This window comes from Thunnus albacares, chromosome 22 (genome assembly GCF_914725855.1).
Source record: "Thunnus albacares chromosome 22, fThuAlb1.1, whole genome shotgun sequence".
Lineage (NCBI taxonomy): Eukaryota > Metazoa > Chordata > Actinopteri > Scombriformes > Scombridae > Thunnus > Thunnus albacares.
This window is the reverse complement of record NC_058127.1, coordinates 17,560,788-17,587,011: the sequence shown is the minus strand read 5'-3', so window position 1 is coordinate 17,587,011 and position 26,224 is coordinate 17,560,788. Positions and strand designations below refer to the sequence as shown.

The 26,224-nt window shown below is 42.4% G+C and overlaps 1 protein-coding gene across 3 annotated transcripts; it reads left to right on the top strand.

Moving 5' to 3' along the window:
• Window positions 1-196: 196 nt before the first annotated feature.
• On the top strand, window positions 197-25,506 carry dhx15 (DEAH (Asp-Glu-Ala-His) box helicase 15). Of its 3 annotated transcripts, none has more exons than XM_044341441.1 (14): window positions 197-410; window positions 2,319-2,631; window positions 4,292-4,485; window positions 4,724-4,883; window positions 6,333-6,551; window positions 10,527-10,694; window positions 16,450-16,536; window positions 16,924-17,073; window positions 17,580-17,688; window positions 20,920-21,111; window positions 22,172-22,294; window positions 22,387-22,577; window positions 23,461-23,630; window positions 24,410-25,506. In XM_044341441.1, the coding sequence occupies exons 1-14, from the start codon at window positions 403-405 to the stop codon at window positions 24,525-24,527; spliced, it is 2,202 nt and encodes a 733-aa protein (XP_044197376.1). In that variant the 5' UTR covers window positions 197-402; the 3' UTR covers window positions 24,528-25,506. The 3 variants fall into 3 exon arrangements, with proteins under 3 accessions (XP_044197376.1, XP_044197377.1, XP_044197375.1); XM_044341442.1 differs by lacking the exon at window positions 197-410 and adding an exon at window positions 438-589; XM_044341440.1 differs by lacking the exon at window positions 197-410 and adding an exon at window positions 598-1,229.
• The last annotated feature ends 718 nt before the right edge of the window (window positions 25,507-26,224 follow it).

Sequence of the window (26,224 nt, the reverse complement as noted above, 5' to 3'; positions counted from 1 at the left end):
GCAAAATAAATTCATACATATATATATATACACACATACACACATATATATATATATATATATAAATTGATCAACTGGCCTCTCTCTCTCACACATTGTGGTAGGCGAGGTCGCCTGTTTTGGGCTTTTTTTTTTTTGGAGAGCCAAGTCCCTTTTTCTGGGCTTATTTCCACAGACCTGGTTGCTTGATCTCTCGCGAGATCTGGCAACACGGACTGTCCCGCATCCTCCCCCGCATCCCTGAACTGCTGCATCTCACCCGCATGCACAGAGATACGATTTCGTGGACAACATTATGCGCAGGGCTCTGTAAAGCCGGGACCTTTTTCTATGCAACGTGCTCGCCGGGTATCGCAGTAAAAAAAATAACGGCTTTCGAGTAATTTTGTCAAGGATATAATAATGATGAGGTAAGAGCTTCCGGTGGCCATTTTTCCCGGTTGTTTAACGGTTATGGGGAGAATCTGCATAGACATAATTTAGCCGTTAATGTCGCTGTTTGGACGGTTGCTGGTAGCGATATGCTCTAGCGACATCGTTCAGATTTGGGTGATGATTATTTGTCGTGTAGAAATAGATGCTCTGATGGGTATGTAAAGTTAGCGTTTATTGCTGGAGGTTGTTATTGACCTGCTGCTCTAACGTTAGCCGTTAACTCTAACCAAGCTGAGCCACTAAGTTAGCAACGGCGGGGGTGATAATGCATTTCTCTAATAAAATGACAAAAAGCAAATGTATGGTTGCTGCCGGGCTGTGCAGTGGTCCTGCAGCAAGTTGTCAGTGTAGCTAACGTAGCTAACAGGTAGCTAGTGTAACCCAACTGGCCTGGTCGGGTCTGCACGTAGCAACGTTACATATTAGTCGGTGCAAGGTGAAATTAAACAGTCTCGTACTTTTCGTGACACAAAGTCAACCTGTCGTGATTAACTCTTGCTTGTTAGGGCATGTGGCGTTTACAAAATGAAGAAGGAAAGCTGCGTTGAAGCTACTCTTAGGGACTACTAGCCGGGCTAATGCTAGCTGCCCGGTCAGGTCTCATATCCATGTCCCATCATAGATAACGGCCCAGAATCAGTGTCAGTCTACTTTGGCTATGAAGTCAATCACTCTATGAGAATATGAAAGTATTGCAGAGTGGTCATGCGGGTCTAGGAGACCTGGCAGACATGTATAAGTTGGATGACCCAGTTTGCAGAGACACTGCTTGTCAGTTTATCAAAACACCGAGAGTAAGTTACAAGCGCAGGATCACTGCTCTTGACATGTCCTTTAACCTTACGGCCAAACACATATTTCCCCCACAGGAATAAACAATTATTCCTCGCATTACGTGTATTATAAATCCAGTCGTATTGATGTAGAAACAGTAGCACCTAGCAGCATCGTCTCTTTCTGATACTGGTGAGCAGACTGCAGCTTCCCCACAGACAAGGACACAGATGCCAGAGATGTAGCTGCACCTTAACAAGTTGTTTGGTGTTAATGTGTTTCCAAATTAGAAATTGCCTGGCATCGCCTCTGTTGTCAGCTTATGTCAATACTACTGAACACATCGCTCACAGACATACATTGAAAAAAAGTATTATTTTGAATTAAAATATTGATAGGCAATAGAGTTGTCTTGTAAACGTGTTAATGATCAATTTTAAAGACAAAGTTAGTGGTATTTCAAAGGGAAATATGCCACAAAACTACTAGTACTAGTGCCAGATCAAGGTCACATTGTCCTTCTTTAGCCTTAATTTATCCCTAGATGACTCTTGTATCAGCGGTACAACTGAAATGAGTGAGATAAACATCCTATACACACCATCTTCTACATTTGGCTGGTGTGTAGCCAGTTTTATGGCAGTAGTTGGCTGCTAAGTACCTAGCTCTAGGGCCCTTTAAAGTCAATGTGGGGATATAAATGGCTTACATTGTGGCCTGAAGGCATTAAATACATCTTTCTGCAATAGAAAAAAAAACAATGTTTTGCTTGATCTACATTGTGGACAATTACTGTTTATCATGACCTTTGCATGCTACACTTGATTAGGCTGTGCATTTTGCCACTGTGAATAAGAATGCGCAGTAACCTTTTCATGTGATTTTTCGAGAAAAGAACTTGACAGGGCCCCACATTTTTGCACTGTCTGTTCCATGTTTTGCCTTTTTATGTTTGGTTTGATTGTGTTTCACGTGACAATTTCTAGGCTAATAATGTTAGATATGGTCCGCTCGGATGTCATTTGGAGTCATGTTGTGTCTCTGTGGAAAGCTGAATTGGTTAGTTTGAGCGGCAATGCAACTCATGCACCTTTCTCTTACCGCGACAGGGACAGAGACCGTGATGTGCGGTCGAGGTACAGGGAGCGTGACCGGGACAGGGATCGAGACGGGGACAGGGTGAAGTACTCCGGGATGCCCAACAACCCTACTGCAGGCAGTGGAGGCTTCTTTAAGCAAACCCCCTTACAGCAGCAGATCAACCCCTTTACCAACCTGCCCCACACGCCACGCTACTATGAGATCCTCAAGAAGCGACTGCAGTTACCTGTCTGGGAATACAGAGAGTCCTTCACTGACATCCTGATGCGTAACCAGTCTTTTGTGCTGGTTGGAGAGACCGGCTCTGGAAAGACCACACAGGTAGAAAGGCAGAATTTTGGGCATTGCTGCAACACCAGCACATTAACATACACTTAAGTTGTCAGCTACCTTTTTAAAACACATTTTTTACTCGACTGAAGTGTGTCAAATTAAATGAAAAATTGCAAATCTGTGATAAAATTGGTATAATAATAACATAGAAAACAGGATGCAATGACCAGATGATGTATTTTAAACAGTTTGTCTCTGGAGTTGAACAGTGTCTGGTTGTTAAGGTTATTTTACATTCTAGGAAGAGCTAGGTTGTCTGTTTTTAAAATTTGAAGGAGAGATTAGATTAGAGTAAATCACTGGTTGAACCTTTGCCTTCTCCTGAGGGGAATGTAAACTTCCAAACATATTTCGTTAAATTAAGAGGGGTGATTTTGTTCACCAAGGTAGGGGCTAGTACATTTATGGATTTAAGGACCTGCGGTGATGTAGCAAGGAAAAGAAGTCAGTGATGCATTTATAAGATTAATAATTAATTGTGTTTATTGAATCTTAAAGAGTGTGTAGGATTGTATTTAGCCAAAAAAACAGAGAAAGATCGGACTGAATACACACTTCCTTACTCAATTTTCTCACTTTGAACTGAGATCCTGACTCTTTCTCATAATTTTCAGGGAAAACATATTTTAAAACAAACGTTTTTTTTTATTCCATTCACTTTTTGTCTTGATGCAGACAGAACAAACAGTAGAAAACGGTCACATCAACTGATGCAAATGCAGCTGAGATCTTTGTCACGAGTTTGCATACAGGTGTCAGTTGAAATCATAACGTAAAACATTTGTGCAGCTCTACCGAGCATTCCACCAAATGTATTTTGATGATCAGCGTCAGATCCTGTATGCGCTAAAAACATATTTTTAGTCTGTCTGTGAAATGTTTACCTCTTCCAAACCTGTCATCTTTGCTCTTCTGATTGGTTGACATTTCAAAGACTGGTAAGATTTTGAATCATCTCTTAAGGGCAGTCATCCGAACCTCAAGCTTAATATAGTGGAAGTAAGATGCTCTATGTTAAGGCCTCTCTTAACAAGCCGCCTCTTCTTTTTAAGCTGTAAGCAAAGGGATCCCGAGTGAGCGAGTTAGTCTTGCAGGACATGAAGAACTGTAAAGAACCTCCAAAAAGTAGTGCTGTGCAGTCTTTTCATTCGCCTTTTTTTTTGTAACACATTTTACTGCAGTTGTACAGTAAAATGATATTAGCGTCACAAAGATGTTTTATTTCTTGAACCCATTAGGGTTACCATCACCAAATCCCACTCCAACCGTATCCCCACAGTTTATCATGCGATAGGATACGACTTTTCAAATACAGAGCCTATGCATGTATTCATGTATCCATATATTCAGATGTATACTTACACACATATGTGAAAATACATCACATATAAAATAAATAATAATAAAAAAGATATATATAATAAGTAAACAAATATGATATGTCATGATATATGAGATGTTAAGTGCTATTCACCCTCCAAGTGATTGCTAGGCTTGATGATATTAACCAACTAATCAGAGAAGATAGAGGAAACAAGAGGTTGCCACTTGTCAGTGATTTAAAGATCTTTATTTAACACATTTCCTTTTTCGTTCGTTTTTTGGAAGCACTATCTTTGATTCTAACAGCATCTAATTTGCCTCTCAGATTCCTCAGTGGTGTGTGGAAATGGTACGGTCAATGCCGGGACCGAAGAGAGCAGTGGCCTGCACCCAGCCCAGGAGAGTGGCTGCCATGAGTGTCGCTCAGAGGGTGGCTGACGAGATGGATGTGATGTTGGGCCAAGAGGTGGGCTACTCCATCAGGTTCGAGGACTGCAGCTCTGCCAAGACTGTCCTCAAGTAAGACGGCTATTTAAAAGTCTCTTTGTCTCAGCTCACTTCATAAGAAAAACATCCAAATGTACGGAGAGGAGTAGATAAGAGCAGGAACTTGAGTTTACCAGAAACCTTGTACAAGATCATTTTAGTTTCAAGATCAAACTTCAGTAAACTAATGAGGGTGGGTTATTGCTTTAATTTTAAGCAGATAATTCTGGTGTATATCATGATAAAACCTGCATCTCTTCTTTTCACACAGGTACATGACAGATGGAATGTTGCTGCGGGAGGCTATGAACGATCCCCTGCTAGAGCGCTATGGTGTCATCATCCTGGATGAGGCCCACGAACGCACATTAGCTACAGACATCCTCATGGGGGTCCTCAAGGAGGTGGTCCGCCAGCGGCCTGACCTCAAGGTATAAACAGTCCACTCAATTATCGCCGTCATTTAAATGTAGCGTAAGTTCTTAAATCTTAATGTAACCAGTTATTCAGTACCTGCATTCATTGTTTGTTCCTCTCAGTTTTATATTGTTTTACTTCTAGATTTGGTATTGAAAGTACTCTTGACAGAAGTCTGATTTGTTTCCACAGATATGTCCCAGTTAATGCCTACAAAACATTGTTAAAGCCCTAAATATTACTCCCCCCTGAGGATAAGCTCAGTGACAGCCAGTGTTTATGTCCCTCTTCTGTCACTCCTCCCTTTTGTCACATTTTTCCTGACAGTGTCCCCATGTCTGACAGTTGTGTATCTGTTGAGGAAAGAGAAATGTTGCTGTTAGGCTCAGAAATGCACATCTATTCTGCGCCGCAGCGCTAGCAAAGATTGCTCCCAGAGTCAGCCCCATTTTAAGCCTATCAACCAGGGGGGGGAACACAGCAACATGTCGTGTGGATGGGGGGGCGGGGGGGGCGTAGAGGCAGGCAGAACTTTTATAGCCAGACTGTGCCAGACATCATTCTCATAAAGCAGATGGATAATGACTAGTTGTTTGTCAGTGTGGAATCAAAGGTTAGATTGTTGTTGGTGGACTGTTAAATGAGGTCTAGGTTATTGGGAATGATCATCCACCCACACCCCTCTATCTCTTTCATCCCGATCCCCTTTCAAATTTGAAAGTTTAATTTGCCTTGATTAAGAGCAATTATGATGCCTCGCAGAGCGTAAAGCGAAATGCCGAGACGCTGGCCCCTGAAAATGTTTGAGATTGAAAATGGGAGATGCGTTTCTCATCAGAATCCTAATGCGCTCTGTCTAATGGCTCTGGAGAGAACATTGTATACCCAACATCAGGAACAAGGACTTACATAGCTGTGTGTAGGTCAGTGACTTGAAGTGTAATGCCAAGTTCTAAACCATAGACACCATCTTGGATTTGCGCCAGTGCCTTCATCCTAAATTCTGATTAAAAGCCTGATCCAGCTCTTCACCTTTTTTTTTTCCATTCTGTATTGTTCGCACGCCTATCCACTTAGTATGTGTCCTTATCCCCTATCATCATCCAGCGATATATAAAATATTACCTCGTTCTTCACTCGAGTGCTCACTCCCATAATTAGGCCTGTTACGATAACTACTTTTGTTTGATGATATTTTCTCCCCAAAATAATTGCGATAAATGATGTTATTGTCATTTTAGGAGCATTTTATGCCACTGATATAATGATAATATAATAGCATAATAACGCAAGTACACCCTTTCAAAGAGCAATGAACTTTTAAATCTTAAAAACTCTTCAGGAATTGGAATGTGAAATTTTTTTTTTATTTTCATCTTTTCCTTCACCTCTTGTATGAATACATTGTCCCTTACAGACTTTTCTCACACTTTACTCTCCTTCCTGCGCCCTCCTCTGTCCAGGTCATTGTCATGAGTGCCACACTGGATGCCGGTAAGTTCCAGGTGTACTTTGACAGCTGCCCGTTGCTGACCATCCCTGGACGCACGCACCCCGTGGAGATTTTCTACACGCCCGAACCAGAGCGTGACTACCTGGAGGCCGCTATCCGCACCGTGATCCAGATCCACATGTGCGAGGAGGATGAAGGGGATGTTCTGCTCTTTCTCACCGGACAAGAGGTACAACTCCATAGGCTTTTAATGATGGGTTTTTTGTACTGGATTGACTGTGTCGCTGTTGCAAGCATGCCACGCTGTTACAGTTTTAGGTTCGGAGCTCGGTCTCTCCTCCGCTCTGCTCAGAGGACACACACACTCTCACACACACGGAGCGCTCAGCCCCGCCCACGGTGAAACATAGGAGAGAAACTTCAGTCTGTCTCTACCTGCTGGGTAGCTAATGCTAGCTAGCAGCTGTCTGCAGGTATCAGACTGATCTCTTGTCAACACAAACACAAATACAAACAGCACAGATGAATTAATGAGCGGACTTTCACTTTCTGCTGTCTGTGCTCACACTGATCATTAAAGGAGATGCGCTTGACTAAAATGAAACGGCAGCCACTGACAGTCCATGCACTGCTGTATGAGATAGCAAACATTTTTTTTAAAATATGCATTATGATGAAGCCCTTGTTAGTGATACAGGTCTTCTGTTATTCTTACTCAACTGTTTTGCACATGTAGGCCTAAAAAATCAGGAAGATCTTTATGCAATATTAGTATTTATCTAATGTAACTCAATCAAGAATCTGAGATCAGTGTTTCTATCCAGCTTTATTTAAGAAACTAGAAATAGCAAATATTTGGTATTTGTTAACATTTTCTGTTTATCGACCAATTGTTCAATGAATACATGTATGATATTGTTATTTATGTCCAAACAAACCCATGCAAAGATTTTATACATCTCTCAAAGTTAAGAATGTGTGTTTTCATCTTATTTGCTCAGAGGAGTTACATACACTGTCACATGAACACACATGTGCACTCTCTGCACAGGAAATTATTGATAATTAAATGATTAAAATAATTAAAACAATTAATGAAAGATGTTAACGCACGTGACCGAGCCTGTTTGGGAACCACCAGGATTTGCACAGCGAGGGGCGGGCGGCGGGGCGGGTGGGTGGGGGGGGGGGGACGAGGACGAGGAGTGACCCAGATTCTGCCCTTCCCACGGATCTCTGAAATTAAGTCATTTATTATTTTTTTTTCCCTCTCCCTGCAAATGTTGTCCACTGATGTGTAATGGAGGGCAGGGTTCATGCCCAAAATGATGAATTTGGTCACAGCTGGGTGGACACACACATACTCACTTACACACACACACACACACACACACTCACTCACACTGAGAGAGAGAAAAGCACCAACAAATGTTTCAATCTCCTGATCATTGGACAGGAGAAGCCTGTCAGAGCCAACAGTGCCTGTGCTGGTATGATTATTCTCTCACCACTCTTGACAAAACGGTTTTGGAGACCATGTGATTTACTTGCGGTTGAAAAGGAGAATGTAACCGGTGTGAACGCGACACAAATCGCTCCACAGCTTTGAATGACATGTCGGACTTTATCTCAGCATTTACACTTTAGTGTCACAATACATAGTTTTGATCTTCATAAGGCATCTGCAAAAAAATATCTTGCCTCAATCCCACCTTGTGATGGGTTGTTTATTAGCGGTAATTATTTGCCACTCAACATCAGCTGACTGTTGCAGTACACCTATGTCAGATCTCATTTGCCAAAGCAGGATCAATATTCAGCTTGTTACGAAGGGGATGAAGTCATGGAGGGCATGGTGTTTGAAGTAGTCTCCTTTGAGGGCTGGTAATTGATTTTAGATTTAGTGGTATCCAAGCTGTTCAGACGACCAGAAACACGATAGCCACTGCTTTGAATGTGTCAAAGTCTGGGGAAATGTGTTTAAACATATTCCGCAGTTAGATGTAATTTGTTGATTACATCTAACTGCAGAAAATACCCCCTCTCACCCCCACCGCACTGTGTCAAGCTAAGGCATTACTGAGAGCACTCCCACGGTGAGTTTATTATCACCCCCTCCTAATTGGGTTAAAGTAGTTAATGTGTGGTAGGTCTGGCAGAGATGGGTGTTCAAAGGGTGCTGCAGCACGCCCCTTGAGCGCTTCTTAACCTCTTCAGTCTCCCAGCAACTTTGATGTAGACTAATGATTGGGAGGCAAATCCATGGCAACGCTATAGACTCTTTTTATCTGACGGTTTAATTTATAAGAGACGAAAGCAAAATGCACAGGACTCTCTTCCTCCCGCTTATAGAGTTTTTCTGTGAGATATTTTGCTTCCACAAACAAATAGAACTGAAGCACCAACTCCAAACAAGAAAGTCGAAACTTATCACAGCTGTTGAGCAAAGATAAGTCCTAATATTTAAGCTTCCCCCTCAGCAGCTAACATCAAAACATGGGGATTGTGGAGGAGGGGGGGCGGGGGGGGGGGGTTGTTTGCTAGTCAAGAGGAGTGCCTAAATGTGTTGGTTATTAGCTTGGCTGTAGATTGTTGCTTCTGGGGTCGCAGGGAGAGCTGGTGGACAGGTTCCCAACACTGGCCAAATGCCCCTGTGTGTGTGTGTATGTGTGTGTGTTTGTGTACACACACACGTGCACACACCCACACACACACACACACACTCTGTCTTCATATCCCTAAGGGACAGACAGCCAGCTTGCTTCCAGCGCTTTGGCAAAGAGGTCCATTTTTTTTCTCCATGGCAGCTGCTGCATCCAGAGGCTTGATAGGCTATTAATACCCAGGCTAATTTTACCAATCCATTCAGATTTACTGTTTTCCACTTGTCAGTGTGTTGATTAAGAGGCACATGGCCATCAGCAGGGTTTGACTTAATGCAATGAACAAGGGGACAAACGGGGCTAATAACACACTTGCAGTCCAGAAGGAAAACAGGAAACATCACCGTGGTACTTTCTCATGTCAAGGCAAGTGTTACCGGCTTGACACAGAGGTACAAATTAAGTATGTTTCAGTCATGCTTCAACTAATTTAAGCATACTATTCTTTTAGAAAAGGAAACAAAAATATCTGAGACATTTATAGGCTGTTTTGTTGGCCCATTAAATAATGAAAATTGTGCATAAAGAGCTGTGATGTAAGCCATTATCTGTCCACAACCACCAGTAAAATCTTTTTTGGAATCAACGAGCTTGTGCACGAGCACCTTGCAACACCCCACTCGGAGAAGTCGCTGCATTGCTCCCCTGGGCCTGCAGGTGGTGCAACAGTATAGGCTGTAACGTGACACATAAAGTAACTGCTGCTGCTTCATGAGGATAAAATGATTGTTGTTAGGAAAACAAAGAAAACGGTCCTTAACAGCAGGAGTTTCTAAAAGCTGTTTTGTTGTCTGAGGCTATACCAGAAACAGTGTAAAACCAAGTATGATCAGTTTAAACGTATGAGAGTGTGTGTGTGTGTGTGTGTGTGTGTGCTTGTGTGTAGAAGTGGGTGAAATAAATCAAGTCTATGTTAATTAGTTAAGCAGGGAATGCCTGTGGAATATGTAGATTTAATATAGGCCCTTTGAGAATGGGCCCTAGCCTTGTGCTCACTATCATGCTTTCTTATTCCTGGCGCTACTCAGGTCCTCTGTCTGTCTGCCAGCCCACCGGCTCTAGAACGTTCAGCTTCACTAAACTGATCTGCCATGATTTGCCGCTGGTTATGCATCAGTGCTGCAGTCTCATCTCACATTCCCCTCTACAATGCTGCACTGTGGAATAATGAACCCTGTTTGAGTCAGTCTGGCTCTGTGTGTGTGTGTGTGTGTGTGTGTGTATGTGTGTGTGTATGTGTGCCTTCAGAGCGTGCGCGTCCATGTTTTCCATGATTGCTGCATTTGACAACAGAGCCACAGGGAGCTCAGCAAAGCATACTGCAGTCCAGGTTTAATTTCCTCCGTCAGATGGAGCGATAGTGAGAACAAATGTACTGTAGCAGGGAACCACGGTTTCCCCGGCCTCCTCCTCCCCTTGCCTTCCCTATCACCCAGATACACCGCCATTGTTTATCCAGGTGTTGTTCAGAACCTGTTTGATTTTGCTGTTTGCATACACAAGTGACGCCCGGGTTAATTGTCGTGCCTCCATCTTTTCAGGAAATCGACGAAGCCTGCAAGCGAATCAAGAGAGAGGTCGACGACCTGGGGCCCGATGTCGGTGACATCAAAATCATCCCACTGTACTCGACGCTGCCCCCACAGCAACAGCAGAGGATCTTCGAGCCACCCCCACCCAATAAACCAAGCGGTGCCATCGGAAGGAAGGTATAACTGCCTTGCTGCTTAAAAAAAAACGCTCATGGGGGGAGAGGTTGAAGCGGGGAGTTTGAAGGAAAGGGTGAGCGTAACAAGAAATTGAGTGGAGTTGATTCAGAAAGGACAGATGGGGAATAAGGTGGGTAAAGGAAGAAAGCTGGAAGGTAGGGACTGAGAAACTTTTTTTTTTTTTTTTTTTTTTCCCTTCCTCAGCTTTAGCGCAGAACTGACTCACACAACATATGCTGCTTTTGTCAGCATGCGATTCTCTGCTCTAAATTATAACTGGGGTATTACTCACGCCCTCTGAGCCTGAGGAAAGTACTGCATTCTCAGTCATTTTTATCTCTCCACTACATTTGCACAGGCGCCGCTGCTGCTCAGACAGGAGGCCTAAGACCTCTGCCGTCTGAAACCATGCAAAAAGGTGCGCATTATATCAGCTGACCAAAACCAGCACTTTTCTCGCTAACATAACACCATCTTCTTCAACCACTTAATCTCAGAGGAGTGGATGATCCTCTTATTGATACAGACACTAGACAATTCCTGTCTTTTGTGTGACTATTCAGACGAGCTCATCACAAGAGTAGCAGCACCACCAGCGCTGGCACACTGTTGGCCAGTGATCTGACAAAATATCAGAATATCATCACTGCCAGTGAATGAGCAAACATTCTCCCCCGGCATCTGATAGGGGACGGTGTTGATGAATGACTCATTGCTACAACCCCTCTAATTGAGGCAGATCAGGCTGACATATGAGCAGTGAAAATATTTATGGGCTGTCAAAGTTTAACATATTGCGATACTTTAAAAACGCTCAATTCAACTGGGATTTTCAGAATATAGGAATCCTCGCAGTGCGACTGAATCGTCCAATTAATCAAGTTTTTTCAAAGTATCATTTGACACACCTTAAAACGGGGATCGAGTCTGTCTTCAAGTTTATATTTCCAGTGCGGCACATGCCGGGGGTTTCCCTACAAAGTTTGGATCAAACATTTGACACTAGGCCTCTTTTCCTTTTACTGTCTTGAGTTTTATAGTTTCATCTCTTCAGGCTTTCTGTTTGAGTGGTGTGTGTGTGTGTGTGTGTGTGTGTGTGTGTGTGTGTGTGTGTGTGTGTGTGTGTGTGTGTGTGTGTGTGTGTGTGTGTGTGTGTGTGTGTGTGTGTGTGTGTGTGTGTGTGTGTGTGTGCTGCGCAGGCTCAACAGGCTCAACATTCGTAGTGGTTTGATTACCCAAGCGTTGGATAAGATCTTTTTTAAAAGTTCAAATATCATTCTCAGTGTTTGCCTCTGCTGTTCAAAGGGATGTTGACATGAAACAGGGCCACTGTTACACAGGGTTGCCATGAATATTACTTGGATCTGGCAGTCGCACCGGCATGGCCCTGTAAGTTTACATACTTAGGTTTGATGTGATAGAACTAGGAGGAAGACAGTGATTTTCCACTGCTAGCGAGCTTCTTGGATAGCAGTGGTGCTATTGCTTCCTCCTGCAGGTGAACATGGTTCAGCAGCTTCTCCCTGGTTCCCATGATTAAGTTAATACAGGAAACAAAATGACTGTAGTGCTCACACTGTGACCCAGCAACCCCGACACAACCCATGCCCCTTTCTACCTCAAGATCAGTTGGTAAGGAGCTTGTTTAATTGGTCAAGGCGGTACCTAAAGTTGCTGTGCTTGAAGTAAAACGTGGTTCTCCTCCATGACTGAAAGCTCCATCAAGTGAAAAATGCCGAGATGTCGTCCAAGCCAGTCCAAGAGGAAGTAGTGAAAAAGAATTAAGGTTCGACACGTCTGCTGCTACGCATGCTAACGACTGCATTAGGAACCCCTCAATTAACATAAAGCACTAGCTCGTAATTTATCTATTTCTCGAAGAAAGCCACTGATCTTCCATTTTTTTGAACAGTTTTAATTATTTAGAGCCAAGGCAGTGATTGACTAATTACAAACAAAGACTATAATCTCACTTTGCTTTCCAGCGTGTCGAAGATTGTCTCAATAAATGTGCTGCGATGAGTCTAAGGTTTGTTTTTAGCTTTGTCACGTTTGGAATATTCCCTCAAATGTCACTCGTGATTCTGCCACATATCCATTTCAATGAGCTTTGAATGCGGATGCGTCAACACTGTCGAAGGCACGTTGTCCTTTTCCCCAGTCAGGGGAAGGCTTTATTTGTCAACAAGGCTCTGTTCCCTAGCAGGGAATGTGAAAGATGGCCCATGTTAGCCATAGTACTCGCTCTTCTGCAGGTAATAACCCAGAAATAACATGCAGAGATGATGCTCTAATGATATTACTGATGAAGAAGCCAGGATTATCCAGTGCAGCAACAGACTGGAAGGAGCCAGCCTGCATTCAGTGTAATGGCCCTAGCCTGGATAATCCTTCAGAATCAATGAAGTCAATGAGGCCACCCATATGATCATGAAATGTGAGAGGGTGTCATGTGTGGCATCTGCTGGAGCACTGACTGTGTCCCAACACGCGGGACAGTGGCAACCTCACCTAGTCCGTTTTTTTTAACCAGACTTTGAAACATTCCATGCCTTTCATTCCTCGCTGGGAGGCTGGTTGCCGGCATATAGTGCCTGTCATGAGACACTGTCCGATAGGCCGGTCTGTCTTTTTTTGGTCAGGCTCTTTAATTTCAGACTACCACAGTGTGGCTAATTGGTTTCACAAAGATATGATTCCTCTGTAGCTTTGGGACACTGACAGTCCTTTACCACTGCAGGAACTTTACCTGTTACCTGGGGCTTCCCATAAACTAAACTTTTAGAAAGCTTGTGAGTGAAGTACTAGGTTCTTTCTTGTGTTTTTACTACATTTTACAACATCGTACATTTTTGACAATAAGAAGGCAAATGCTGGACAGAGTAAGTCATTTTCATGTGCTGCTTGGTAGGAGATTCAAGTGGTTGTGGGACTGAGGACAGTTTAAGAAGGGGCGCCAGTTTTTAAAAGATATGAGTAATACACCGATGGAGATTCTAGGGCACTGCTGGGGCAGGTACAAGATGATCAGTGGCGCAAAAAGATGTCCAGTCTGTCAGATTACTTCATAGATTCCTCCAGTGCTCGAACTGTGATCTTTAATTTCAATTTTTTCATCTTTGTCACTATTTGACTGTGTTGTATTCTTGTTTCTGCGGAGCACTGAGAGACCTGTTATACCTTTTGCTTCTAACGACTGGCTCCAGCTCTAAATGGCCTCCTCAGATGTTCTCCATAGTTCTTTTTTTTACAGCATTGTTTGATACAGATTCAGTAGTGAATGGTGGTTGCTATTGTTACATTTGATCTAGTTGTCTGCGTTGTGATGTGACCACACATTTGCATGACCATCCGTGGTTGACAGCGCTGCCCCCCCCAATCCCAGATAGTTCCTGGAAGTGAAGACTTAGCCGGAATTTTGTCTCAAGAATGTGTCCTCAAAACAAGCAGGGAACAGTGGAAACAAAAGCAGAACCTGATGTGACGTTTCAGTAGGTTTGTGCAGTAGGAAAGCGCTATGATAGTACCTTTACTTCTGAACTTAAACCTTGATGTAACCCCACCAGGCTGGCTGTTATTCAGATAGCTTATACCATTTTCAGTTCTCCATCAAAATTAAGCAACTCACATTTGTTATGGCACAATCAGATCTACACAGCCATTCAGCCAAGAAATACCTGAATAACAACCCAACCATTTGCCAGATATTTCATATGGGGAATATGTCTTTCGACAGGTGAATTACCCGAGGTCAAGGGCTGAATGAAGGGAAAAAGGCCCTCCCTGGCATTAATAACTCAACAGTCAGGCATTCTCAGGCTGGAGAGAAATCCTCGCTTAAAAGGTGGGATTTAAAAGTCTCTGAGGCTCACAGCTTGAAGACAGCTGAAGAGGCACCGCTACAAAGGAAGTGTGTCAAGTGTGCAAAATTGGTTCTGTGGACCTGTATCAGCAAAGACTACAGAGAACTGTTTGGTTTTGTGCTTGGCATTTTATCATGAAGACTACCAAGAAAGCAGGCAGCTACCACCAAATGACTGCTTAGGTCAGCCTGCAGCTTGTTCCTATCTTGGTAGATGTTGAGCAAGTGAGCAAGTAAAAGATGTCCAAACTGTAGAGAGGCATTTTCCCCCCAACGCCCACTTGTATAGTAAGTTATGACACTGGCTATGCCCACTCTGCTGGCAACTGCCAGACCAGGCTGTCGCAGTCTAAAGCACTGTGATGAATCGAAAGGGTTTCTCTGGCAAGTCGGTCTCCACTGTTATATAAGGACAGCTCACCCTAGCGGCGGTCAGGGTTTGCGTGAGAGCAGCTGCAAATCTGTCTTCCTCTCCTCCCCCCTGTTTGTGTATATGCTGACAGCCAGAGACCCATAGGGTGATGTGACTCATTTGATTTTGTTTTTTTTCTGATTCAGCTGTCATTTCTCATAGACAGCTTCGCTATAGGGGATAATTGTGATAGAAAAAGATCTGAGACTGAGATGGTGCAGGTTCACAGTTTCTCCCCCTTGCCTTGTTTTGAGAATCCAAATAGCTTTTCATTTCTTGGTTGTTTTCCCCCCACTGTTTTCTTCCACCTTTTCCAATTTTTCTCTGCACAGTAGACAGTTAACAATAATGACTGCCCTGATGCTAAAGCTAGCTCCCTTACCAACCTGGTATTATTTGCTCAAGTGTTGTAAATAAACTAGATACTGTTAATTCTCAAAACCTGGTACCGAACCATAGCCAGTCTACTGTGAACATAGTAGGATATTTATCAATGTTCTATAACTTACAAAATGTGTCAAACTAAAATTACTGCAAACATTTGCAGGGCTTCTTGTCTCTGGTGTTTGAAGCACAGCTTTGAAAGAGGCAGCATTGCATAGCACACAGCAAGAGCCAATCACCGACAATGAGCCATGCACAGTTGGCATGTCTGCAGTGCTCCAAATTTTGAGACATTGGCTTGGGTTCACATGAGAGATCTACAGCAGCCCTTATTTGGGGGAGAGATGCTCGCTTGCTCTCAATGTGTTAAAAAGCAGGCCACCTGTGAGGAACTATTACATCAACTCTTTTCTGGGAAGAGCTTTCCAAAAGAGGGAAGCTGACATCTTAACAGAACCAGCAGCAGGCTGAGGACAGTCAGACAGACCCCCAACCTCTCAAACACACACACACACACACACACACACACACACACAAAAGCCAGAGGTAATGCATTTGGATTGGACACTGAGCACCAAGCCAGCTCTCTCCACAAATGCGTTGATAGCACATTGAACTTGATTGCAGAAACTGTTGTGGTACTCCCCTGTTGGGTCACATCAGACTGCTTGTGTACAGTGCACCATAGTGGCTTTTCTACAACCTTTTTCAGTCAGCTGGCTCACATCACAGAATGAATGTCTTTCAAGTATAAGAAAAGCTGATGTCTCCACCTGAACTGCTCCACAAAGTTCTTGTTTGTTCGGGTAAAAGCGCCAAACTTTATGATTCCTCAAGACACTTCAGTATGACAATCCAAATTTAGTTCTGCACTTCAGTGTGTTACCATTTCCCCAGAAGAATTTGCCTTTATTCTTAAAATTGTTGAGTCTGTATTTGAATGCATTTATGTTGGAATGAAATTTCCCAATAACTGATGACGATACACAAAATATTCTAAAAATATTTTGATGCTGGGTCCAACAGTAGAGTTTCGTCAGTCCTTCCAGACACCCCATGTAGATCATTTCTCAACCCAGCTGGTCTCATTTCCACAGGTCGTTGTGTCAACAAACATCGCAGAGACGTCCCTGACCATTGACGGCGTGGTGTTTGTAATTGATCCCGGATTTGCCAAGCAAAAGGTTAGTATCTCACTCACACACACACACACACACACATAGCCTGTCTTCTCCCACTACTCTTTATCTGCTCCGATCATCTGCCTCTGTTGCCTGAGAATCCCCAGATAAACACAGCAGTGCACACCTGACAGCGGCAAAGATGGAAAAGCCAGTTATTTATTCCTCTGACATTTCACCAGCCTGGAGCCAAGTCATACACATGGCGCATGAAGAGATTATATGTGCACTATAATGGATTTTGTGTATGTGTTAGTATAATTTGTCTGTGAGCTACTGTGTATATGTAGTATATTCTGCGTTGGTATATGTTGACTACTTTCTACCCCTCCACAAAAGCTACATCGACGTAGTTCCAGCTCTGATTTTTATTTTCCCTTTTCCTATCAGGTGTATAACCCACGTATCAGAGTGGAATCACTTTTGGTGACGGCAATCAGCAAAGCCTCAGCCCAGCAGAGGGCAGGTCGTGCTGGACGGACACGCCCAGGGAAATGTTTCCGCCTTTACACTGAGAAAGCTTACAAGACAGAAATGCAGGTAAGAAAACAAGGCAGTTTGAAAAATTATCAGAAATTCTATGAGGTGTAAACGGCTAATTGATTCTCATATCTCACATTCTTCAATGCCACAAGCAAAGTGTATTTCCCCCAGAGAAGCCTTTTAACTGGAAAAGCTCTCTATTATGCAATATTTGCTCTTAGTACTCCATGATTTTTCTGTTCAGCTGAATTATAATTCCAAGAGCTTGGTGCTAAACCACAGTGCCTCCGCCCTTCTTCATAACCTGTGCTAACGACACAGCCACCTTGTGACAGATGAACCTGTGGAAGCCCAGTTCTCCATTTTAACAGGCTAATTCTTTCACGTCACGCTGACTGGCAAAGGGAATTTTTTAAACAAGTTAAATAGCCCTTCAAATGCCCTAGACTTGCAGTCTCTGTTCAAGTTGACATATGAGCGACACATGAGGAGATAAAAAGCACCCTGACTAATTCATTTTGAATTGTTCCTTGGGTTTCTCTTGTACCTCTTAACTGGCGCAGGACAACACGTATCCAGAGATCCTGAGGTCTAATCTGGGCTCAGTGGTGCTGCAGCTGAAGAAACTGGGTATTGACGACCTGGTGCACTTTGACTTCATGGACCCACCAGGTTAGTGTGGAAAAATATGAATTATTTTTTAGCATTTAAAGAGACATTTCCCTACTGTATGCTCACATTTTTCTTCGTGTTGTTTTACTCTGCATTGCAACCCATAAATATCAATCTTTGCATGGCAAAAAAATCGTTTATAATGTGTTTAATATCAAATAATATTGAGATCTTGATTTTGATCAGTGTCATCTGAATCAATACAAATGCAGTTACAAACTGCTATGAAATCTGCAAACATTTAGATGAACTATGGGTGTTTAATTTACGATATGAAATCTGGGTTGGCTGTGTCACTCGGGAGCTTGGGGGAACAACGACAAAGCAAAGATAAAATGATCTTGGCAGATATCAAATACTGCATACTGAATGTTTGGAGATTTGAGGATAAGTGCTCTGACAGACATGGACTACACAATAGTGTTTTGCAGTTTTTATGAGCAGTCTACTTAGAGTTCAGATTATTTCCGTTAAAGTGGGAAAAGACAGCGATGTGTTAAGTTGACTGCCTTTGTTTGTATTTTTTATTTCTTATACATCTGAATCATGCTAGATCGAGGCTAAAAAAAAGATTATCTCACTGAGGTGCCAAGTTACGGCGTTCTCATGGAGAGTGTGTGTTCCTACATCTTTCCGTGGAGACCACCCCTCCTTTTCCTATCCTTAACCTCCTCTTCCCTCCCTCCTTTTCTCACCATAATATAGTTTTCATCTCACCTCTGAGATTAAACCCATCTCTCCCCGTCCACTGTGGCAAACGCCATTTTGAGAATGAAATTGGTTACATCAATAGCAGCGCTATCACCTTGGCTATTGCCTTCTCTTTATATTCCTCCAGTGAAACGTGACTGACCTCCACCACCACCCCCAGGTTTCTCACAAAATGCAAGGGTAAAGCGTCAACATATCGGATTGGCCTTGTCTGCTGAGTCTAACTGGGAACGGTGGGGTGAAGGGAAAGGGGAGGATTACCCTTTTATTTATTTGATCCACTCGTGGCGGACGGTTCCTCCTAACTAGCTCCTGAACACATTGGAAGCTGGAGCTAGTTCGATGAAATGAATGAAGTCTTCCTTGAGTCTGTGCGAGTTCCCGGTCAGGTGCTTTATAATATCTAGTTACAGCGGATCAATTTTGATTCGCTGTGTCAAAGGCCCACCTCAGAGCGAATGAACAGGTCAATGATGTGTCTCTGGAGTCAAGAAATGGAAGACGGCATTGTATGAGATTTAGATTTGAAGGTTTTAATTGAACTGCTTTGTTAATCAGTTATTTAAATCCGAAATGGGTGTCATAGTTTAAAACTCCCTTCTATAAAGCAACTGTGTTAACTGTGGTGATGTGGGACAAACATACATTCAGTATTGTTGCTTCTTGGTGTTTAGATTCCACCTAAAGTTAAAGTGAAATTAATCTTATCTAAGGTGTTGTCTCTCGGTAAGCTGCCCTGATGATCAAAGATACCAGCCTCAAATGCCAGCGGCGTCTTCTGTTTGAGCTTGTCCATAATGTTAATAGCAACCTTGATTTTCCTTTTACTGTGAAATGCCCAAATATCTAGTTTATTTCTCTCTTTCCCCCCACCTCACTCCTCGCTCACTAAACACAGGAGCGACAGTTTGAGCCAGCCAACCAAATGGAAAATCCAAAAGAAATCAGTAGCGATTTACACAAGGACTTGGCTGGGTGGGATTCATTTGCCTCGTGACATTTTCAAAGAAGTACCTTTCAGAGCCAATGTGGTTTAATGTACCTTTAGCCTTTCGTCTCATTGATTTGGCCCTTGGTTAATATATCGGATTCTTGTGTGTTGAGGCAGTCAATACTTGCTTTCTGATGAGCCACGTTGTGTATAGATTGAATTTCCACACTGGTTCATCATGCTAGCAGTACTTGGAAATCAGATTTTCACCTTTTTGTTCAGCCCCACACGAGCCATTGGTGTGGTAAGTAATGTGGTCGGCACTCACTTTGTGTAAAAAAAAAAAAAAAAAAAGTAGCTTTGATGCCCCAAATCAATATTTGTTAATCATAAAAAAATGCCTCCCTGCTGTCTGAAATTGAATTTTTTTGGGAGCACTTGAGAGAAATGAAAGTGAGCACTGCAGCCAGCGCTTGAAGCTAATTTTCAGTTAACATGCAACTGGTCATTAGGCTTCAGCTCTCGGGAGCCAAAGGTCAATAATTGCATCTGGAGGAAAAATCTTTTAACCAAACGGTGGAAGCCTTTTGTGTTGAAGCATTAAGTAGAAAGTTCCCCTGTAATTGCATTAGTTGTTTAGGATTGCCTGAGCGGAGGATGAAAAATGAGCTCTGCCATGATTACTTCTCCGCTAAGTTGCTGTCTAGCGTAACTCTGGCCATCACATACCAAGAACCTTCTAATTTTGATTCTCCTCATGCTCCCTGCCATGAAACCCCGCCAACAGCCTCCCTTTGTTCGAGTGTCTGTGTCTTTTTCTTAACTCGCATTTGTCTTCCATTAAAGGTCCGAGTACAGCAGATGCGGGAACTCTATTGTTTTATCAGCTTTCTTTCCTCTTGCGCTTCCTCTTTCTTCACATACTCCCAATCTGACACTGCAAGTGTTAGAGCTATCATATCTGGTTGATAAGGTTGCAGATATTCCCCAGAACTGAGCCATCAAAATAAACCAGATAATACTGCAAAAAGCAGGTTTATGTCTTGCCAAAAACTACTGAACCACATGGCATTGATTGAATTTTTACTTCAAAGTGGCTAAAATGAAATCCCATGACATTGTTCTTTGTTTTTTACTTTTGCTATTATAGTTTATCCATGATTTTGAATGTTATGTATGTTTAGCTACTTTAACACTCATATTAAACAATATTTAAAAAATCCATATTTTTTCTGCCTCAGTGACACACAAACAGGAAATGAGGCGTAGTTTTTAAATGCCCAGGGAAACAAATTTAACATGTTTTGGATTTAGTGAGCTTCCTAATGTTTAATGCTAAAATAGACACATTTATTGTTAAGTATTGAGTGTGAAGTTGCACAAGCCTGAACATGTAATACTAGAGAATTAATCAAACTTGCATACATACGTGTGAAAGAGCTCCAAATTGTTCTTCTCAAGTATTGCTGTGATGAAAGAATGACAATTTTGCAAATTGTGCAATCTCTGTCATCGGTGTGTGTGTGTTTGCTTGCCCCATGGGCTTGGAACATTTTAATGGCCCATCTATCCCATTCTGTCTTCTCTAGCCCCAGAGACCCTGATGCGAGCCCTGGAGTTGCTGAACTACCTGGCAGCGCTCAATGACGACGGTGACCTGACGGAGCTGGGCTCCATGATGGCAGAGTTCCCCCTGGACCCCCAGCTGGCCAAGATGGTCATCGCCAGCTGTGAATTCAACTGTTCGAACGAGGTCCTCTCCATCACTGCCATGTTGTCAGGTAATGCTCAGGGCTGGCCCACTGTGTGGGACTGAGCTGCTACTCTTTCCATTGCCTGTGCTCATGGACCACGACCCAGAAATAACTTAAGAGCTTGAAGGAAATACACAGAGCAGCTTCTTTAACTTCTGAATGTTTTTGCATTCTTGTACCTTTCTTTGTATTTTAGTTGTGAGGATTTTAATTGATCTATTTAACTCAAATCAAAAGTGTAGGAGTTTAAATATACATTCTGGCTTTATCAGTATGAACAGTTCAGACACCAGAAATCTAAATCTACTTAGAATAAGTGTAATGTTCACCTGCTGAACTTAACTACAAGGCAAGCAGAGGATAAAGTCAGCGGTGTCAGCTATTATTTGTGAGAAAGGGGTAAAAATACATGTCTGTACGAAATGTATAGGTGTAGCTGGAACAGCACCAGCGTGCTACAGCAGTAATTGCACTTTAGGCTTGCCAAAGCAGAATGCTGCTCATTGAGATGAATCTTGACGCCTTTGAAGGGACTGTGAGGGTCTTTGAGAGTGGGGAAATGGATTTAACTAGCTGTTTTGGACGTGGTATGCACTTAAAGCAGGTGTTTCAGGATGGCAGGTTTTTGCTGAGTTCATTAGAGTAAGCAGCAAAAGTACACCTGAGAACGCTGCCTCCACAGCAACCAACCATGAGGCTCAATAAACACCGCTTTCACCCATTAAACCCACAATCAAGAGTGTTTGATGTTAAGCAATTCAGAGCAAGTTCACAGAGGGGGAGAGGGCCACTGTTTTATCTTGCCTCAGTGCCAGGTAGGATGCTTGTTTGGACTGTGTGTCATGTACTATATCATGTACTGTATATAGCATCACCAGTTTTTTTTCTGCTCAGCATGGAGAAACCCATTCTTCTCCCCTTCCCTTTGACCTTCCCTCTTTCCTTTTCCAACTTAAACACTTCACAGTTCAGTGTGCCCTGTGAAGTGCTCTGTGCCTCTTGAGCTGAGGCCTCGTTCCTCTCTGTGGGATTTGCTTAACTTATCCCTATGGGCGGCTGTGTTGGGGCCTATACCAACCTTGTTTAGTCCCACAGTGCTTCGTCCGGCCCACGGAGGCTAAGAAGGTGGCTGATGAGTCCAAGATGCGCTTTTCCCACATCGACGGAGACCACCTGACGCTGCTCAACGTCTACCACGCCTTTAAACAAAGCAAGTGACCCTCTAAAGCGCATAGATTTCACTGAATAAGATTCATGTTGTCTTAATTCGTTGTTGACTAAATCGACCCTCGTCTCAAACAGACCACGAGTCCACTCAGTGGTGCTACGACAACTTCGTCAACTACCGCTCGCTGATGTCAGCAGACAACGTACGGCAGCAGTTGTCCAGGATCATGGACCGTTTCAACCTGCCGCGGCGAAGCACTGAGTTCACCAGCAGAGACTACTACATCAACATCCGCCGAGTGCTGGTCACTGGCTTCTTCATGCAGGTCAGGTCATCATTATTATTAATAATATTTAGTCTCCCATGACTTTAAGTTAATGTCAGTCTTTATATTAAACCTCTTTTCTCTTTTCTTTTGGTCACACTACAAAACTACATCTGTTATTCGAGGAAAGGCAGTCTTACTATTCAGCTCCACTGCTATTCTGATGCTTATTGAAGTTTTTCCTTTTTGAGTTTGATCATTTGAAAAAACAAAAAAAAAGTGTTTTCATGCAAAACATTTGTAACGACTAAAAATGCATTTGTACACTAAAAATGGATAGCCGTCTTTTAACATGTACACCTACACACACACACACACACACACACACACACAGAGCAGCTGCTGTTTTAAACACATAACAAGAAATCAAGTCAATTTATCCCTTGCTCAAAGAAATACATGGCATTTTGCAAGAAGCCATTTTCAGGGGTACCTGAAACAAGCAACCTGACAAGTTGAATTATGGTGTTAATATTTAAATATTTGTCAGCATTAACCTTTATCTTGGAGACAAATTTGCAGCCCATGTGCGACTATTCACAGCGTTAGAGATCATGTCTTTGTTTGGAAAGGCCTTTATTGAGACTGATTGCCTTGGTTAATCACAACAGCCTCTGTCTGTTTTACCAAGTATCGGATAAAGTAATGAAAAATCGCTCACTGTGCAGCTAAAAACAAGTTAGCCTTCAGTGTCAAGTTGCTTTTTTATCGAAGCATTAGTAACTTAATTAGATTCAGAAGGATCAGTATAGTTAAAATACCTGACATAAAAGCAGAAATTAAATTAATCACCAATAAATGGCGTAAATGTTTTATTTTTCTTTCCTTCCTCATGAACTGGATTTCAGTGTGTGACCCTCTTCTCTTCCTGTACCGCCAACAGGTCGCTCACCTGGAGCGCACAGGCCATTACTTGACGGTGAAGGACAACCAAGTCGTACAGCTGCACCCCTCCACTGTGCTGGACCACAAGCCTGAGTGGGTGCTCTACAATGAGTTCGTGCTCACCACCAAGAATTACATCCGCACGTGCACCGACATCAAACCAGAGTGGTAAGTTTCAGGTGTAGCCTCACTTTCGGTAGGAACAGTATGTAAAGACTGTTACATTTCATTAAATTTTCAATTCATAGCCGTAGCTTATACACAAATTATTATTAACATTGTTATTGTCATTGTTATTGTTAGTGTGTGTGTGTGTGTGTGTGTGTGTGTGTGTGTGTGTGTGTGTGTGTGTGTGTGTGTGTGTGTGAACGCCTGTGTGAAACACCCTGGATTTTGGTTTAAAAAAAGAAGAAACTTGCTTCAAAAAGATCAATTTTTTTTAAGTGCTTGTTTTGTTGTTTGGTTTTGTCTGTGTGAGTCAGGCTTGTTGTTGGAGGGAACCTGTAAAAAAAAAATAAATAAAAATAATTTTCCAATGGTCTGCCTATTTTACCTGACTGTTCTGTATCTCTGTCTGTATGGCATGTTCAGTGTGTACGCTGTGTATGTGACACACACAGAATCAAAGCTGAACATCAGCATTTTTAATATTCTGATCCATTGTTTCATTTCCAATGCAGGAGTTCAGGACAAACACAATAAAAATGTAAACTTAAGACTAAATAAATAAAAAACCACTGTAAACTGGTGCACTGTATGCTATTGGTGAAACTGCATCAAGCCCTACTATCTGTGTGTCTTTCTTTTCATTTCCTTGTTCAATTAAGTATCAAATTTGTTGTGCCTGCACTGGTAGTCGCCATGTGAATATGGAAGAACTGCGTTCTCCCACAAGTAAACACTGAAGACAATTTTTGTGACTAATATTTACTTGCTTTCTTTCCTAGGCTGGTGAAAATTGCCCCGCAGTACTACGAGATGAGTAACTTCCCCCAGTGTGAAGCAAAGAGACAGTTGGAGCGTATCATTGCAAAACTCTCATCCAAGGAATACACTCAGTACTAAGAAGGTTTGCATGTGCTGCAACAGCATCCTCAGTATTTGTACAAAGTTAATTTTGAACTTATTGAGCGTTTTTTGTTTTTTTTTTCCACCAGAAACCTCATTTTGAATTCTGTTTTTGTCTCATTGTGTCTAATGTATTTTCATAATGATTGATGTTACCTTTGAGGGCCTTGTTTTTTTTTTTCCAGCCAAGAAGGTGAAGCACTACGAAAAATGTACTGTAAATGACCAGGAATTAGTCAACAACCATTTCTATCTAGGCTGCATTCACACCAAATCTGGCACTACAATGCAGGGGGCTACAATGGTGGGGGCGTGTTGTTTGAGGTACGGGTGAGACAATGAAATTCAATCCAGGAAGTCAAGTTGGAGTTACAGATGAATGCGTTTAAGGACTTATCAGAAGCCAAAACACCACAAAGTGGTTTGTAAAACTCACAGACAGGATTTTACAACTCTTCAAAGTTTTCACGGAAGCAACTGTTTTATCTTTCATCACGATGATCACGGGGTAAACAGCCAAATACGGCGGTCAGGTAACAAAAATAATCCACCAAGAATGTGTGCATGACATCAAGTTGCGTTTCGGCAAAAGTTGAGTGCGGTTCAACCTCTTGCTAGACGGCTGCTGCAGTTTTTTGCTGAGCCCTATGTGGCCCCCACACCTGCAGCATAAATATACCGCCCTCATTGAAATGAATGGGAGGACTGCCGTTTTTCATACATTCCCGGATTTGGTGTGAATGCAGCCAAAGCATGATTTTTCATATTTAATGTAGATTTCAACATTCCTTTTACAGACATCTGTCATGATATGTCCCAACTCTGGAGTCTTGGCTGTTGTTATGCCCCTACTTCTAAAAGGTATTAGTCCATGAAGAGAGGCTTTTGATCAAATGTAATTTATACTGTATTTTGATGCAGGCATAATTTAATGTTCTCTTGTCATGGAGATACTAATTTCCTGTCAACCGTTCAACTTAATAAAAATGACTTTTGTAATAAAAATTTCCAGTGTCAGCATTAAAATAACAGGATAATCTGTGTGTAAACTTTTCACTTAACCCTCACGCACACGCACACACTGAGCAATCACGTCTGACCTGCCAAATCCAGCTCGTTTCCTGGCTCTTTGGGGAAGTTAAATCTTCTTACTGGGATATTGATAGCTTCAGAAACAGTTGGAGTGAGGGGGAATGTTAATTACAAATGTTTCGGAACAAGATCAGTGTGAAATCCCTGCTGTGCCGGAGCCTGTTCTGGCTGTACTGCTTTGTGTCAGCGCCTCTTCAGTGTAGAAGGTAAAGCTTGCAGTTTGGAGAAGCACGAATCCTAAGCACTGCAGTGATACAGAGAATAATCAGAATACTGCTCAGTGACATGACTTGAATGGTAATTCAGTTTTACTATAGTCAACCCATTACAGTCTTGTCAGGTTAAGCTTCATTTAGCATCCTACTTCAAACGTATAAAATTTCCGTAGCAACAAAGAAAGTTGGATGAGCTCTAACAAACTTCATTTTGGAAGCTTTCCCGTCTCATTCTGTCTCATGTTTAGTTGCATTATGGGAAGGATCCAGCTTTTTTCTTTTTTCTTTTTTTTTTGTTCGACTCATACTAGCAACTAAAAATAAAGATATCTTGGCCTCTTTATTGTTGACCATTCCTTTAAAATCTGTCTCTCGCAAACCTTCCAA

What these genes read in the sequence shown, in the direction of transcription:
- dhx15 (XM_044341440.1), top strand. Translation starts at nt 1,180, where the DNA reads ATGACCCAGTTTGCAGAGACACTGCTTGTCAGTTTATCAAAACACCGA. An exon ending in CATCACTGCCATGTTGTCAG is followed by an intron (nt 21,112 to 22,171) that starts GTAATGCTCAGG and finishes AACCTTGTTTAG; the next exon opens with TCCCACAGTGCTTCGTCCGG. An exon ending in TCACTGGCTTCTTCATGCAG is followed by an intron (nt 22,578 to 23,460) that starts GTCAGGTCATCA and finishes TACCGCCAACAG; the next exon opens with GTCGCTCACCTGGAGCGCAC.